Below are 16,246 nucleotides of genomic sequence, written 5' to 3' on the forward strand. Positions count from 1 at the left end.
CTTTTTTTTTTTTTTTTTTTTCAGACCAGGTCTTGCTCCGTCACCCAGGCTGGAGTGCAGTGAGGCAATCTTGGCTCACTGCAACCTCTGCCTCCCAGGTTCAAGCGATTCTCCTGCCTCAGCCTTCCAAGTAGTTGGGATTACAGGCACCTGCCACCATGTCCGGCTAATTGATCCTTAAATTTTGAAAAAAACAAACATAGCTAGGAATTGTCATCATAAAAACTCATTTAAAGTTTTAAAAATAAATGAAAATCACTTAACAAAACTGATCTCTAAAATTAAATCTCCCCAATTAAATGTTAAAAGTTCTTCAATATGAGATAAAATAACTTCCAAAACTAAATATTTAAATGTCCTGCGTTTGGTTTAATTTGGCTTAATTTTGCAAGTATTTACAAAAAAAAAGTAAAATGTCTAAAATAGAAAAAACTTTTCAAGTACAAAATATTCAACCTGTGGTAGTAGTAGTACAGATTTACTTCAAAAGCAAAACCTACCTCAGTACTCTTTTCCACCTGCCTGAACTTTTCACTGGATTCTTCCTTACCCCTGAGAAACTGATTGTATTCTTTGTTACGTTCAAGTTTCAACCTTTCCTTAAAATAAAAATCAAAAGGCAATGTTAAACTTCAACTTCAGGAAAAAAAAATCCCTCAATGTCCTATCAGAATGTCAAATCTGAATCATACATATCAGAACTCTTACCCAGAATCAAGCTTTACTAATAATTTCAAGGACAGATGTTACTGAAAGGCATGGGAGAAGTCGGAAGAGGTTTGAGGACACCCATACAGCTCCCCAGGTCTTTCTTGTCACATGAGAATATGCATGACTGCATGCTTTGGTCCATTAATACATGAGGTCTCTAACAGAAGGGAGTTGCTTCGTTCATGAAACATCTCCATTTTACACTCCAATAGTTAACAGAGCTTAGACGACATTTTCCATAGAGCCATGCCACATAAATCCATAGATTCCAGGTTTGATTCCCAACAGCAATCCTAGACAAACCAGGTGTATTCTGACAAAAGCATTCAGAGATAAATCTCTCCCACTAGTAAATATGATGATTGTGTTTGCCAGGAGATCTGTCATTAGCATGTTTCCAAAGAGATATGATGGGGTTACCTTCCTTCTTTCCTTCTCAGGGACACCTCCCTCTCCTAATGCCCAACCCACTCCCCCGAAGCACCTGCTGCTAACCATTTGCTTTCCAAGGTTAAAAAATGATCCTTTATATTTTAAACTTAAAAAAGCAAAATTATCACAGATTATAAAAAATATTATAATGAAATGTTCTGTTAAAACATAAATATATAAGATTAAAAAATGTTCTTAAATTTTAATACTCCTGTGTTGCTAAAACAACACAATCTAAAAAAGTACTAAAGAAACTAGGTCAGCTGGGAGCGGTGGCTCACGCCTGTAATGCCAGTACTTTGGGAGGCTGAGGCGGGTGGATCACGAGGTCAGGAGCTCGAGACCAGCCTGGCCTACATTGTGAAACACCATCTCTACTAAAAACACAAAAAATTAGCGGGGCTTGGTGGCAGGGGCCTGTAATCCTGCCTCCAGCTACTCAGGAGGCTGATGCAGGAGAATCGCTTGAACTGGGGAGGTGGAGGTTGCAGTGAGCCAAGACCCCGCCACTGCCCTCCAGCCTGGGCAACGGGGTGATACTTCGTCTCAAAAAAAAAAAAAAAAGAAACTAGGTTTGTCTTTTGAAATTTATTAACTGTCCATTTTGTCTTATATACTATTTCATGATCTCTGATATACTCTGGTGAGAACTGAGTCACTACAAGAGGTGTACAGTGCTTTATTACTTTCACCTCTAAGGAATATGGACGTGTATTAATGGAGTGTCAGAATCACACATTCAAAGAACCCTTACCCTCACCCTACATAAAAGCTCACTATAATTTCACATCCACTTATTCCAATAACTGTGTTACATAGCATAAACTTTATAGTCAGAAATCAATGCTGAAAAAAATGAATTCTGAATATTCAGTTAAGTATAACTGAATACAGCAAAAGAATCAACATATTAAAGAAATATAAAATTATATGGTTACAAATGTGTTCAAGAAAATTTTTTTAAACAGCATAAATATGACTCCACGGATTTTTGAAATAGAAATATATTCAAGTACGGGGAAATGATGTGATCTTCCATTTGCATTTAAATCAGCAGTATGTTCTTTAATGATTTTGATGCCTCGGAAAACTGGTACCCACAATAACTACTCCTATCCACCTACCTTAGCAGATAACCTCTCACCAATAGGAAGAGAAACTCCCAAAGTAGATGGATCTGTTTCACTCGTAGATAGAAAACTTTTCTGTATATATACACATTAAAAAAAAATTACCTAATTGCCTTTATAAAATATGTTGCATAAATGTGTCTTTGCATTCTATATTCTAAACTAGTATTATATTATGCAGAGCAAATGAATGAAATGGAATGAAGACAGAAACTACAAATCTATATAGACCACACCAAAAGCATTTGGAAAAAAGAGAATTTTCTTCCAATCAACAACTCCCTGAAAGGGAAAATCAGGCCTTAATTTTCATGTGCAATATATATGTCTATTGATTCAAGATGATTAGAAGCATGAAAAAAAAATTCCCAATTTCGTCTTCTAAGCACGTACTCTTCATTATCAGTGCTCTACTGTCTTTTTGTTCTCAAGGCAAATTTAAACTTCCTCACAAATATCTTAATGCATGCCACAAGTTTTTTTTCTATTTTTCCTATAATTATATGAGTGAATATCTACTGAAATGCCAATAGATATAAACTATGAATGTTGTTTATGTGTTCCTCCAATCTTGTTCATTAAGCATTTAAGTAATGCAGTGTAGTAGAGGCAGCATTAGACTAGCAGTCAAAAGACCTAGGATCTACAACTAGCCCAAGCACTTACCAGTTGTGTAACACTGGGGAAGTCACTTAACTTTTCTGACAGACACTTTCTTCTTCTGTAAAATGAGAATAGTACCTGCTCTGCCTACCTACCAAAGCTGGTATAAGGATGAAGGAGGACAAAAAATATAAAATCGCTTTGAAAGCTGTAAAGCAAATACAAAGAACTGGAAAAAAAAAAAAAAAATACACATGATCCCCAATTGGTAAAAAAATACATATGATCTCCAACTTTCTGGTACTGTTACTTAGCAGTCAAATACTGCTTTGGAATAATTTACTTCACTTCATTTCAGTTTCCTTGTCTATAAAACAGAAATAATGCCATCTACACATCACTAGGTTATAAGGATAAAATCAATCAGTAATTGTCAACCTGCCTAATTCCATGCCTTTTATTTATTCATTAAACAAGCAATTAGCAGCCATCTAAAATACTATGCAGGTACTATTTTCAGGTGGTAGGGATACAAATATATTTTCCCTATATTCAAGGGATTTACAATTCAGTAGCAGAAACAGACACGTAAGCAAATAACCACAAAACAACGTATTAACTACAATAGCGTTGTATTCAAAACATTATGGAAAGATAGCAATTAGCAAAACTAAGTGATTAATAAAGTTTCATTAAATCTGGCCAGGCAGGGTGGCTCATACCTGTAATCCTAGCAGGTTGGGAGGTTGAGGCAGGCAGATCACTTGAGCTCAGGAGTTCGGACCAGCCTGGGCAACAAGGCGAAACCCCGTCTCTACTAAAAACACAAAAAATTAGCCGGGCTTGGGGCCGCGCGCCTGTAGTCCCAGCTACTTGGGAGGCTGAGGCAGGAGAATCACCTGAACCCAAGAAGCGGAGGTTGCAGCGAGCCAAGATCAGCACCACCGCACTCTAGCCTGGGTGACAGAGTGAGAATCTATCTCAAAAATAAATAAATAAAGTGTCATTAAATCTGAATTTACAAATGAGTTGTGCTACAAAAGCTAATTTGAAAGTTGGCTGTATGGAACTCTAAACTTACCTGACAAGGAAAAAATAAGACACATGACCAGATCCCTGAGTGATTTTACCTCCTATATACTGAAGTACACTATAAACCTAATTATTTTGTAGAGTTATAAATGCATGAAAAACTCATTCATAGTTCCAACCAGGAAGATAGATTTAACATCCTCACTCCTTCACTGGGCAATTTCCCGTTACAAACATGGGTCAAGAATGATGTTTGAAATTTTCAATAAAATGAAAAGAATAAACAATAACAACAACACAGGCAGGGAGTGGTGGCTCATGTCTGTAATCCCAGCACTTTGGGAGGCCAAGGCAGGAGGGACACTTGAGCCCAAGAGTTCAAGACCAGCTTGAGTATTTAAAAAAAAAAAAAAAAAAAAAACTTTTTTTTATTACCCTGTCTCTACCAAAAAAACTTTAATTCTTAAAAAAAGAACAACATAGTGAGTTTTTTCAAAAAGCTAAATTTTAATCATTCATTCATTCATTCAATAAATACTGAGTGCCTACCATGTGTCCAAACTTTCTGATACATTTGGGACTGAAAAAAACAGATAAAGATTCCTGTCCTCCAAAAGCGTACATTCAAGCTGGGGAAAATGAAAAAGAAATAATAAACATAATGAGGAGTAATTATACAGCATGCTAGAAGGTAATAATTACTGTGACAAAAAGGAAATTAAAAGGACAGGCTACGGATAGTGCAGGTTTATCAGGCATGAGGGTGGGAAGAACAGAAATCAAGAATTCTCTTTTGGACATGGTCTACATAAGATATCAGGAAGATTTCAAAGTGAAAATGTGAATTATGCAGCCAGCTAGAAAACTCTGAAGTTCAGGATGGAGGTCTGGGCTGGGGATATTAATTAACTGACTCAATTTAAAAACTGTTCCCCTGAGAACATGTCTTTTCTGTGTTTAGATGGTCAAGCATCTTTTATTCTAAAAACAGGAAACCATCTCTGGGCAGGAAGGGCACAGGAAAAAAAAATTAATTAAAACACGAAAAAAGATGGTAGTTGTTTGTTTTAATAACTCTTCTTGACAAAATTAAAAGATTTGATTTTTTTTTAAAACTCAAATATCCATGCAATCCAAGTCTGGAAGCCACAAGAGATATCAGTGGGACTTGGAAACCATACATATTTCAGGGGATCCAGGAAGTTGCAGCCAGCTCCCTATAGTCTGTGTAGTTTTCTTTTTCTCTCGCTTTCCCTTCCATTCCCACCTTCTCAAATGTGAACAAAAGACTGTCTCTCTAATTTTAAGGAAATACTGCTCCTCTACAAGACTATATTCTTTTCTTTTTTTTTTGAGACGGATTCTCACTCTGTCGCCCAGGCTGGAGTGCAGTGGCGCGATCTCGGCTCATTGCAAGCTCCGCCTCCGGGGTTCACGCCATTCTCCTGCCTCAGCCTCCCGAGTAGCTGGGACTACAGGCGCCTGCCACCACGCCAGGCTAATTTTTTTGTATTTTTAGTAGAGACGGGGTTTCAACGTGTTAGCCAGGATGGTCTCGATTTCCTGACCTTGTGATCTGCCCGCCTCTGCCTCCCAAAGTGCTGGGATTACAGGCGTGAGCCACCGCGCCCCCGGCCGACTATATTCTTAATAATCTAAAAAACTGGCCGGGTGCGGTGGCTCATGCCTGTAATCCCAGCACTTTAGGAGGCCAAAGTGGGCAGATCACAAGGTCAGGAGTTTGAGACCAGCCTGGCCAATATGGTGAAACCCCGTCTCTACTAAAAGTACAAAAAAATTAGCCAGGCATGTTGGTGGACGCCTGTAGTTCCAGCTACTCCGGGAGCTGAGGCAGAAGAATCACTTGAACCCAGGATGCTGAGATTACAGTCAGCCAAGATCGTACCACTGCACTCCAGCCTGGGCGACAGAGCAAGACTCTGTCTCAAAAAAAAACCAAAAAACAAACAAAAAAATCTTTAAAAACTCCTTCACATCCCTTTGAATTTAAAGATTTGTACTTTCATGAAGGCAATTTCTTCTCATGTCCCCCACAACTATCCTTTTTAAAAATCTTACCTAGGGAGTAATGCAAAACCTACAAGAGAAAATGGTAGATATCTGATACCAGAGGAAAACTCCACCCAAGAAGAAGAAGTAGGGAAGGGGAAGCCCAGGGAGTCAGGCTGGAACACGAAAGACATGTGCCATGCTAAGGAATTTGAACTTTTATCCTGGAGGCAGTAAGGGGATACTGACATATTTAAATAAGTTAGGGACAGAATCATTCTGGAAAATAACTTGGAGGGTGAAGTGAAAATTAGCGCAAGGAAATCAGTTAAGAAGTTGGGCAGCAACTTAAGACAATGAGAGTCTCTACATGCAGAACTAACTGTCCTAAAACACAGTTACCATGCTCTTCACAAGCTATTTAAGAAAGTATGATGCTCATCACTGACTATTACATATAACAAGTTAAAAATCCACTGCCTTCTAATTTGATCCTATCCTATATACATCGTTATTTCTTACTACTCTCAAAAAGAATAATACTCTGACCCAGTCAGGCTGGTAAACCTAATATGCCTCATTCATACAAAGCTAAAGTCTACCCTCTAGGTCCTCCTTTACTCTATGCTTTCCATCTGAAAAGCTTCCTCGCTTCGATTCTCTCTCCAGATCACCCAAATCTAGATTGCCTCACAAAACAGAAATTCCCACTATGAGGACTATCTTGATCATTATATCCTTCTTGTAGTTACCACTACAACTAAAGAACTAAGAGAATGTTATCTCTACAACTAAATTCTAAGCCTCTTGAAGACAGGATGCATACCTGATATATCTTCATAATAAGTGTTTAAAATATGTTAGCTGAATAGTGAATCTGTGAGATTCCTTTTAAAACCAGTTTTGTAAAACCATAAACTGTTTCTCTTTGTTTTCCAATATAAATGGACAATGCAATCTATAGATTTTGGTGAAAAAACAGAGTAATCCAAATTCTCACAACATGTAGTTCAAATATCTTGGATATTCTACTACTCTATTAATCTTACTGTGATTAGTGTAATTTGAGAAACAAAAAATTGCATGCTGAAAACAGACTTAACTGCAGAATATTCAAAAAGAATGCATAAGAAAGCAATAAACACAAATGCAAAGCAGGAATCAAAAGTAATGACTATATTAACGGAAAATTATAATGTGTATGCTGTCATCTGCTAAAAGCAAGAATACAAAATGGTGCCATTCAAACACCTCAAAATCACAAATGAACCCGTTTTCCTAATTGGTTTGAATCTCATAAATGCAAATGATTGCAACCTACTAGATTGTAAAAAAAAAAAAAAGAAAGAAAAAACTGAAGGAGGACGTATTGCAGACAACCCTACCTTTCTTTTCCCTTGTGTAATGCCCTAAAGTCAAGGGAAACAAACCATTGACAAAGTGTATTAAGTCAAAGTTCATTCTCTCCATGTGTAAATCAGAGTAAGAGACATTTGTACACTTGGAACAAACATAAAGCAGTAAAAAACTAAAGAATATTTTGAGATATTTGAGATATGAGAAATATCATAATTGTTTAAAATAATTTTATAACCTAAATTTAAAACTTACAATAAACCTTACTTTGGCCATTATAGAATTTAACAAAAATACTCAAGAGTTCTGCTAAGTAAAACATGAGATCATAAAACAAAAGCTTTAGTGGCTAAATAATTAAATGTAATTTTATAAGCTTGGCTCATAGGAAAATAATTAGCAACTAGAACTCCATATGTCATTTTAATACATAGTTGGGGGGTGTAGAAGAGTGGGAAACCATGATTGGACTACTTCAAACCATGACAACTTTACAGAAAACATGAAAAACCATAATTAACGATCTCACTTAAAATTAGAATCCACTGCCTTAGTCAAAAGGTCAAAAGTCTGTATTATTCTATGGCACCAGTTCTCAGCAATATTTTTTTCTCTATCAATGTCATATATGCCACTTAACTTTGACTATACTACTACTTTGCTAGTACCACTGAAAACCTAAAAATTAACACATATGACTAACACCTTATGAAAACAAATTTAGGAGCTGAATTCTGAAACATTAAACCCAACTCATTAATAGAACTCATTACCTGAGTAAGATAACGTCTGTAATCTTGCCGCAATTCTTCTTTTAATTTATGTTTCTTCCGTTCATAGTCTTCTCCAAGTGGTAAACTTAATCCATAATCAATTCCTAGAAAAAAAACAACTTCTTAGTATAATTCATTTTCAAACCAATCTCAAAGTTCTACTTCCTGTAACAAAGCACAGTAAGAAGGAACAGAATTATGCTGATTCCAAGAGTAGGATTAGGGTAAGTTTTTTACTTAAAATGTCTCAATAAATAATACATTCACATAATCAAAAATATTATCAAAAATATCATTCTCACCCATGAGCCCTAGCCACCCTGTTCTCCTGTCCAGAACAACAAACATTGTTATTTCTTGTCTCCATGCAGAGAATTTTTTAATGCACCTATAAACAGATACTTTTATATTATCATATACATATTTATATGCATGTGTGCATTATATTTACTTTTTCCTCCAGTTAAGACAAGTAGTCCAGCACTGTTTGGCATCTTGCTTTCTCAAGAACAGCAAAATTAAAGAAAAGCTAATTATCTTTACATCTTCACTTAATTATACACTAATTTCTATAAAAATAAATACCAACAACAATTTTAATGCATCATTTTCAGTCTAGGAAAACTAATAACATGATTTTTTAGCATACAAGAATATCTTTAATATAACATGTTTCTGAGAAAAAATTATTAGGGCCATGTGTTGCTTAGAATGACATTTCTTTTTTTTTTTTTAATTTTCTTTTTGTATCAAAGAGCATTCAGATAGGATGAAATTCCTAAAAACTTCTAAAGTTAAACCACTTCTGATTTCATAAAAATGGATATTAATTTTTATTGTGGTAAAATGTATATAATATAAAACCTACCATTTTAATCATTTTAAGCATTCAATTCAGTGGCATTAAGTACATTTACAATGTTGTACAACCATCATCACTATCCATTTCCAGAATTTTTCATCATCCCAAACAGAAACTCTGTAAATGGATGTTAATTTTTGAAGAAAAACTTCGAATTTGAGTAGTATTTCCTTACACAAAATTTAAAAATCAAATTACATTTAGGGATGATGACAATGATGACTGTACAACTTGTAAATATACTAAAAACCATTGAATTGTACACTTTAAATGTTATGGTGTGTAAATTATATCTCAACAAAGCTATCAAAAATCAAATTATATACTTTTCAAACCTTCAATAATAAAATACTATGTCAAGAAGCATAGACATTAGATGAGTATTCAGATCTGAAGCTTCATCCCTTTTTTAGTCCTACTATACACATAATACTATAGTATTAAAAAATTATCATTTCTAAACAAAATAAAACTTGGCTTTTTTTTTTTTCCTCTCTCTTTAGACAGGGTCTCGCTCTGTTACCTAGGCTTGAGTGCAGTGGCGTGATCATGGCACATTGCAGCCTCAACCTCCTGGCCTCAAGAAATCCTCCCATCTCAGCCTCCAGAGTAGCTAGGACTACAGGCATGCGCCACCACGCCTGGCCAAACTTTCCTTAAAGATTCAGCTATGAGCACTATAGAGGAAATAAAATTTGACTGTAGTTTATAAACTGATATAAAAATCACCATTTTGTGCCTTATTTCTCACAATGTAGCTGAATGATGGGAACTTTTCAAGAATGTGTCATATCACTGCTTTACTACATCACTGAAACATTTCAGGCAGGGAAAAGGCCAGTGTAATATAAACATAAGTGGATGTTTATGGATTCTTACAGAATACTAAAATCCACTTACCGCTATCAACACTGGAATTCTCTTGATAAACATTTCTGGCCTATTTAACTCCTTGATGATAGAGGGTATAACAGAGGATTCCTTAGGGACACCTCTTACACATGCTTCTAACTCTCTTCCAAAAGAAACTAAAGCATTCCATATGCTTGGAATTTTAAATCGTCCTAGAAAGGAACTGTTTCCTTTTGAAGGAATCTAAACCTTTTTTTAAAGATACAGAATTTAAGCCTAAGGAGAGAAAGTTTTGATTCTCATGTTCAGAATGGAACATCATATATAAAACTAAACTATAAAATCTATGAAGGCAAGGCCCATGCGCTATTCAATTTTATAATGCTGGCACATAACTTTAACCCAAGAAAATGTTCATTGAATAAATCTGCAAATGAATATATGAATGAGTGCCTGAGACACAGGAAGAAATGAGAAAAGGTGAGGGGGAACAATATACTATACTTAATATTCCATTTCTCCTGTTTAGCGGTCTGACTGCATAGAGAGAGGTAGTTACCAAAGTTACATATCACTAGTCACACAGGGTCACAATGGATGTTCTACTGTGCCAAGGAGTAAAAGACAACAATGCTGCCAGGATGATGCCAACACACTACTTGCCCATCCAAGAACAAGCAATTTACAAAGTTACAAAAAGTGTATGTTTAAGGTGGCTTTTACTGCTGTTTTTCAATTCTACTTGGGGGTTTATGTGGAAGAATGGAAAGAAAAACATAATTCATTTTCATTTACATTATTATTCATATATACATATATATATATATATATATATATTTTTTTTTTTTTTTTGAAACAAAGTCTCACTCTGTTGCCCAGGCTGGAGTGCAGTGGCGCAGTCTTGGCTCACTGCAACCTCCACCTCCCAGGTTCAAGTGATTCTCCTGCCTCAGCCTCTCAAGTAGCTGGGATTACAGGCACCTGCCACCACACCTGGCTAATTTTTGTATTTTTAGTGGAGGCAGGGTTTCACCATATTGGCCAGGCTGGTCTCAAACTCCTGACCTCATGATCCGCCCACCTCGGCCTCCCAAAGTGCTGGGATTACAGGCCTCAGCCACTGCGCCCGGCCTATTATTCATATTAAGTTAAATTTTTATTTACTAAGAGTATTTGTTTTTCACTATTAATTCAAATAGTATTGTAAAATTGTATTAACAGACAAGTAACAATATATAATGCCTTCTGAGTTATTTATAACTTTATTAATTTAATGTTTAGTCAACAGAAAACACTAACTTTTTAATTCTTATTTTTGTCATCTTGTACCAACATTTTATGGCATTAGAGGTAAGTCACAGACATAAAATTAGGAACTGTATAGAACAATGTAAATATCCTATTCTTTTAAACCATGCATTAACAGTAGCATCTCAATTGACTTAATGAGCTAAGGAACACGGTGAGGCTTACTTATTGTGCCTGTTGTCTTCTGATGGATCTAGCAGCAAGTAAAGCATTTGTGTTATTTTAGGGTCATTTGAAGTGATGTCACTTCATCAAGTATAATATCAGTGACCCTAAGATAGTTAACATTATGCTTCAGAACTATAGTAATTAGAAGTATTTGGTTTCTATAGCAGTTGTGGCTTACATAAAATACTTAAGACTAAAGTATATAACTTCTTCATAATTAATTTACCTTCTAACAGAGCATTCATCATAATTACTCTATGAAACAAATTACCATAGAACATTTACTTTCTTTTCATTATTATACTACCATGAAAAAACATTATGTAAAAATAATCAAAAGACAAATTATAGGAAATAATAATAGGCCTTTACACAATGGGTGACTTACAAGGAGATGTGACTAATTGAGGAGACACTGTACTCTTAAATTTCAGCTATAAAGGTATCACTACAAGGACCCATTTCACTCATACAAAATGAATAAAAACTGTAGAAGAGTATCTGTGATTTAGTTTACAATAGGATAAACCTAAGACAAAGAGGAATGATAATTAAAACTACAAGGCTGGGTGCTGTGGGTCACGCCTGTAATCCCAGCACTTTGGGAGGCCGAGGTGGGTGGATTACTTGAGGTAAGGAGCTCGAGACCAGCCTGACCAAGATGGTGAAACCCTGTCTCTATGAAAAGCACAAAAAAAGTAGCTGGGTGTGGTGGCAGGCACCTGTTATCTCAGCTACTCAGGAGGCTGAGGCAGGAGAATACCTTGAACCCAGGAGGCAGAGGTTGCAGTGAGCCGAGATCGCGCCACTGCACTCCAGCCTGGGCAACAGAGCGAGACTCTATCTCAAAACAAATAATTAAAACTACAACTAGACAGATGCAGTGGCACAAACCTATAGTCTCAACTACTTAGGAGCCAGAGAAGGGAGGATCGTTTGAACCCAAGAGTTCAAAACCAGCCTGGGCAACATACCAAGACTCTATCTCTACAAAAAATTTAAAAATTAGGCATGGTGGCCTGAGCCTGTAGTCCTAGCTAGTCAAGAGGTTGAGGCAGGAAGATCCCCAGAGCCCAGGAGTTTTAAGCTGCAGTAAGCTATTATGGTGCCACTGCACACGAGCCTGGATGACAGAGCAAGATCCTCTCCCTTAAAAAAACTGGGTGGTGGGGAGAAACTACATGTTTTAAGACCTTCACACATTTGTATCAAAACATTTTTAAAAGATTAATGGGAGCATTTAAATGATTAATATAAGTATTTCAACAATATTGATTATTGTTAATAATACCAGTAATGGTTGTTAAACAGTAATAAGTTAGTAAGAATTTCTTTTAATGAAATAAACACAAATATTATGCCTAGAAAGTTTAGGGAGATAAAAGATCTTTTATAGATCACTTTCAGGTGACTTTCTCTTAATTTAATATTACTAGTATTCTGATAAACTCCTTATTAAAGACATTTTTTCATTAGCTTATATGAACTAAATCATGTACATCCTATGTGTAATTAAAAAATTGGACTGTTACTTTCTCTGGGCTTGGAAAAGAAAAAAGAAAAAAAAATTGAATCCTTTGTCTCCAGTTTCTGGGAGGTAACCTCTAAATCCTTAAAATTTTCCAGACAATGGAAATGTCTTTATTATTCACAGTGGACACCTTGGACCACACCTAATAGTTTACACTAACAACGTAAATCACTGTGAGCCCCTAGTGGGTTTGACCTTAAAATTTACCAGATGATGGGAATGTCTTTATTATTCACAGTGGGTACCTTGGACCATACCTAACAGTTTATACTAACGAAGTGAATCATTGTGAACCCCTAGAGAGTTTATGCTACAGAGATGACAAAAACAGGAGCTGGTCATGCCAGAAAAACCAACCATGTGATTTGAGGGTTGGGCCTTTGCGCCATGTGACATCAGCCAGGCCTAAGGGGAATGAATACAGCAGGGCTGGAGATCAAGCCAAGGAGCAACGATTCAACCAATCATTCCTACATAAGGAAAATCCAGTAAAAACTCTGGACACTCAGGCTTAGGTGACGCTGATTGGCAATATTCTGTATCCTGTCACATACTGATGTGCTAGGAGGGTAATGTCTCCCTGAGACTAACAGATACTTAATGTTTGGACCCTCCCAGACCTTACCCTATGTGTCTCTCCCTTTGGCTATTTCTAATTTGTATACTTATGCTATAAAACTGTGACCATAAGTATAGCGCTTTCTTGAGTTCTGTGAGTCATTCTTACGAATTATTGAACTTGAGGGGATAGGGGAAACCCCCAAATTTATAGCCACATGGTCAGACCTGAAGGTGTCCTGGTGACCCTTGAACTTGCAGCTGGAGTCTGAAGTGAAGGCAGTCTTGTGGAGGCCTATGCCCTTAACCTGTGAAGTTTGGTCCAACTCCAGGTAGCTGGTGTCAGAAGTCACTGTAACGCTACCTCAAATCCTTTTATGAAAGGTATAAATGGTGGTAGAAAGAGCCACATGGAATTAACCATGAATATCATCAGTATCTAACAGAAAAGAATTTATAAAATCATAGTGTTGTATGATAGTTGTACTATGAGCTATCAATAGATTGTTTTCATTGGATAAAATGAGTATGTCCAGTTTATATATCACTGATTACTACACTATGCTTAATTACTTATTCAAACTACGATGTTACAGTACTTTAAGTCAATACCTCATTTCCAAATTTGACCTATATTAGACCTGTTTTTTATAATTCCTAAATGAGACCACTTAAGGAAAACCCTTAGTTGCCAAATAATTTTACATTTTTCCCAGTGTGAGAAACTATGTATTTGACTGAATTTTAAAGCCACAATTAATCAGGCAAGAGGTCAGTAACTAAATGCTTACGCAGTATAAAATTAGTCAATTATATATTGTTCTTTAATAAAATTCCATGTGCATCAAATGGTTTCAGATGGCAATGGAAGAAGCATTCCATGAAAATTAAAGTCAACACACCCAAGAGAATTGGTTTTATTTTTGCAATGGGGACATTAACCCGTTGGTTTAAAACAACTTTTCCAAGCAGTAAGTGCTGTGCACTGTGCTAGGCAGTGGAAATACAACGGGAGGCAAGTTGGCATGTCACTGTGGTACAAAAGAGAAGCTGAATAAGTTCAAAACTACTCTCCAAGAGGAGAACAAATCCTCTAGAAGCACATGACAGGATTGACCAACCCAATCTAGCAGAAGTATTAAGATGGCAAATTTATCATATAAGAAAAAAAGAAGCCATCAAAGGGTTTGAAGCAGAGACTAATATGATCAGATTTGTTTTATGCAAATATATAGAAAACATAGAGATTTGATACACGGGGCTAGACTGTAAAACAAAACAACCACCAAAAACACTAGGAAGCTTTTACAAAAATCTGACAGACAACAGAGGCCTCATAAAAGAAAGTCAGTGGGATTACAGCAGAGTGACCTTACTTGAGATTTATGCATTAGAATCAACTAGACTTGTGTAACTGCTTGATATAGGAGACAGGAGAAGACAGGAATCAAGGATGACTAGGCAGCCAGCTCAGTGAGATGGGGAGCACTAGAAAGTTTGACAAGAGTATAAGTTAATTTTGCAAATTTTGATTTTGAGCCCATGCCATACATGACCATACAAGTACAGATGTCCAATGGAAAATCAGACATATGGGTCAAGTTCGCAATAGAACCTGGGACTGGGGATACAGATTCAGAAGTCATGAACACACTAATAGTAAATAAAGCCCTGTGAGTGGATATGGACACTCGGGGAATGTATAAGATGAGAAGTCAGCCTAGGTCACAGGCCCAAGTAACACCAATTAATGAAAAGGCAGAGGTCACCATCTTCCAGTTATACTGTTAACTCTCCATAATGTGTGAATGTAATGATCAAAGAATAATTCCTAAGACAATTCAAACAACTACATTTTTTTTTTTTATTGAGATGGAGTCTCTCTCTGTCACCCAGGCTGGAGTGCAGGGGCATGATCTCGGTCACTGCAACCTCCGCCTCCTAGGTTCAAGTGATCCTCCCACCTCAGCCTCCCAAGTAGCTAGGATTATAGGCCTGCGCCACCATGCTGGGCTAATTTTTTTGTATTTTTAGTAGAGATGGGGTTTTACCATGTTGGCCAGGTTGGTCTTGAACTCCTGATCTCAAGTGATCTGCTGGCCTCAGCCTCCCAAAGTGTTGGGATTATAGGTGTGAGCCACCACGCCCAGCCCGAAAAACTACTTTTAAAAAGATGGAAGGCCAAGCACAAGTGGCTCACACCTGTAATCCCAGAACTTTGGGAGGCCGAGGCAGGCGGATAGCTTGAGCTAGCGAGTTCGAGACCAGACCAGCCTGGGCAACATAGCGAAACACCACCTCTACAGAAAATATATGTATATAAAAAAAAGTTAGCCGGCATGGTGGTGCTCACCTGTGGTCTCAGCTACTTGGAGGCTGAGGAGGGAGGATGAATCACTTAAGCCTGGACAGTGGAGGTTGCAGTGAGCCAAGATTATGCCATTGCACTCCAGCCTGGGCGACAGAGTAAGATCCTGTCTCAAAAAAAAAAAAAAAAAAAAAAAGATGTTAAGGAGAAAAAGAAATTAATATTTATTGTGTACCAATTACGTGCCAGCTATCTTTTCACGTATTTAACTTTCGCCCATAACGACTTTTTGAGATAGATGTCATAAGATAAGGAAACAAAGTGTAGCTCCTGACAGGTCATAAAGGCATCACAGCCCAATCCAAAGCAAGCTGTAACCCTAGAATTTAAAAGGGATTCTGTCTAACCTTAGCGACCTTAGTGCTTGAGATAACCTACTGTTAAACTTTTTAAAAATTATCTCTTGGAATAATTAAAATTTGGATTCATAAAAACATAGGGCTGGAAGATAATCAAACTTATTTCACAGAAAAAAAATTGAGAGCCTTAGAGATTAAAAAATATTACCAATATATAATACTTTAGTTCACTAATGCTGTATATTAATAATTT

The 16,246-nt window shown here is 36.6% G+C and overlaps 1 protein-coding gene across 22 annotated transcripts in view; it reads right to left on the reverse strand.

Annotated features, from left to right (window-relative positions):
• Window positions 1–16,246, reverse strand: part of CSPP1 (centrosome and spindle pole associated protein 1) — a 133,206-nt gene that overhangs the window by 101,440 nt on the left and 15,520 nt on the right. For 10 of the 22 annotated variants that reach the window (XM_055349457.2, XM_031014015.3, XM_055349471.2 and 7 more), the window contains 3 exons: window positions 8,048–8,151; window positions 2,268–2,348; window positions 501–599 (listed from right to left, as the gene is read on the reverse strand). In XM_055349457.2, the coding sequence (XP_055205432.1) occupies window positions 501–599; window positions 2,268–2,348; window positions 8,048–8,151 (284 nt within the window). Of the gene's footprint in view, window positions 1–500; window positions 600–2,267; window positions 2,349–8,047; window positions 8,152–9,432; window positions 9,582–15,679; window positions 15,799–16,246 lie in introns of those variants that run through there. The other 12 variants (XM_031014016.3, XM_055349469.2, XM_031014017.3 and 9 more) reach the window with 4 other exon arrangements.

Source organism: Gorilla gorilla, chromosome 7 (assembly GCF_029281585.2).
Source record: "Gorilla gorilla gorilla isolate KB3781 chromosome 7, NHGRI_mGorGor1-v2.1_pri, whole genome shotgun sequence".
Classification (NCBI taxonomy): domain Eukaryota; kingdom Metazoa; phylum Chordata; class Mammalia; order Primates; family Hominidae; genus Gorilla; species Gorilla gorilla.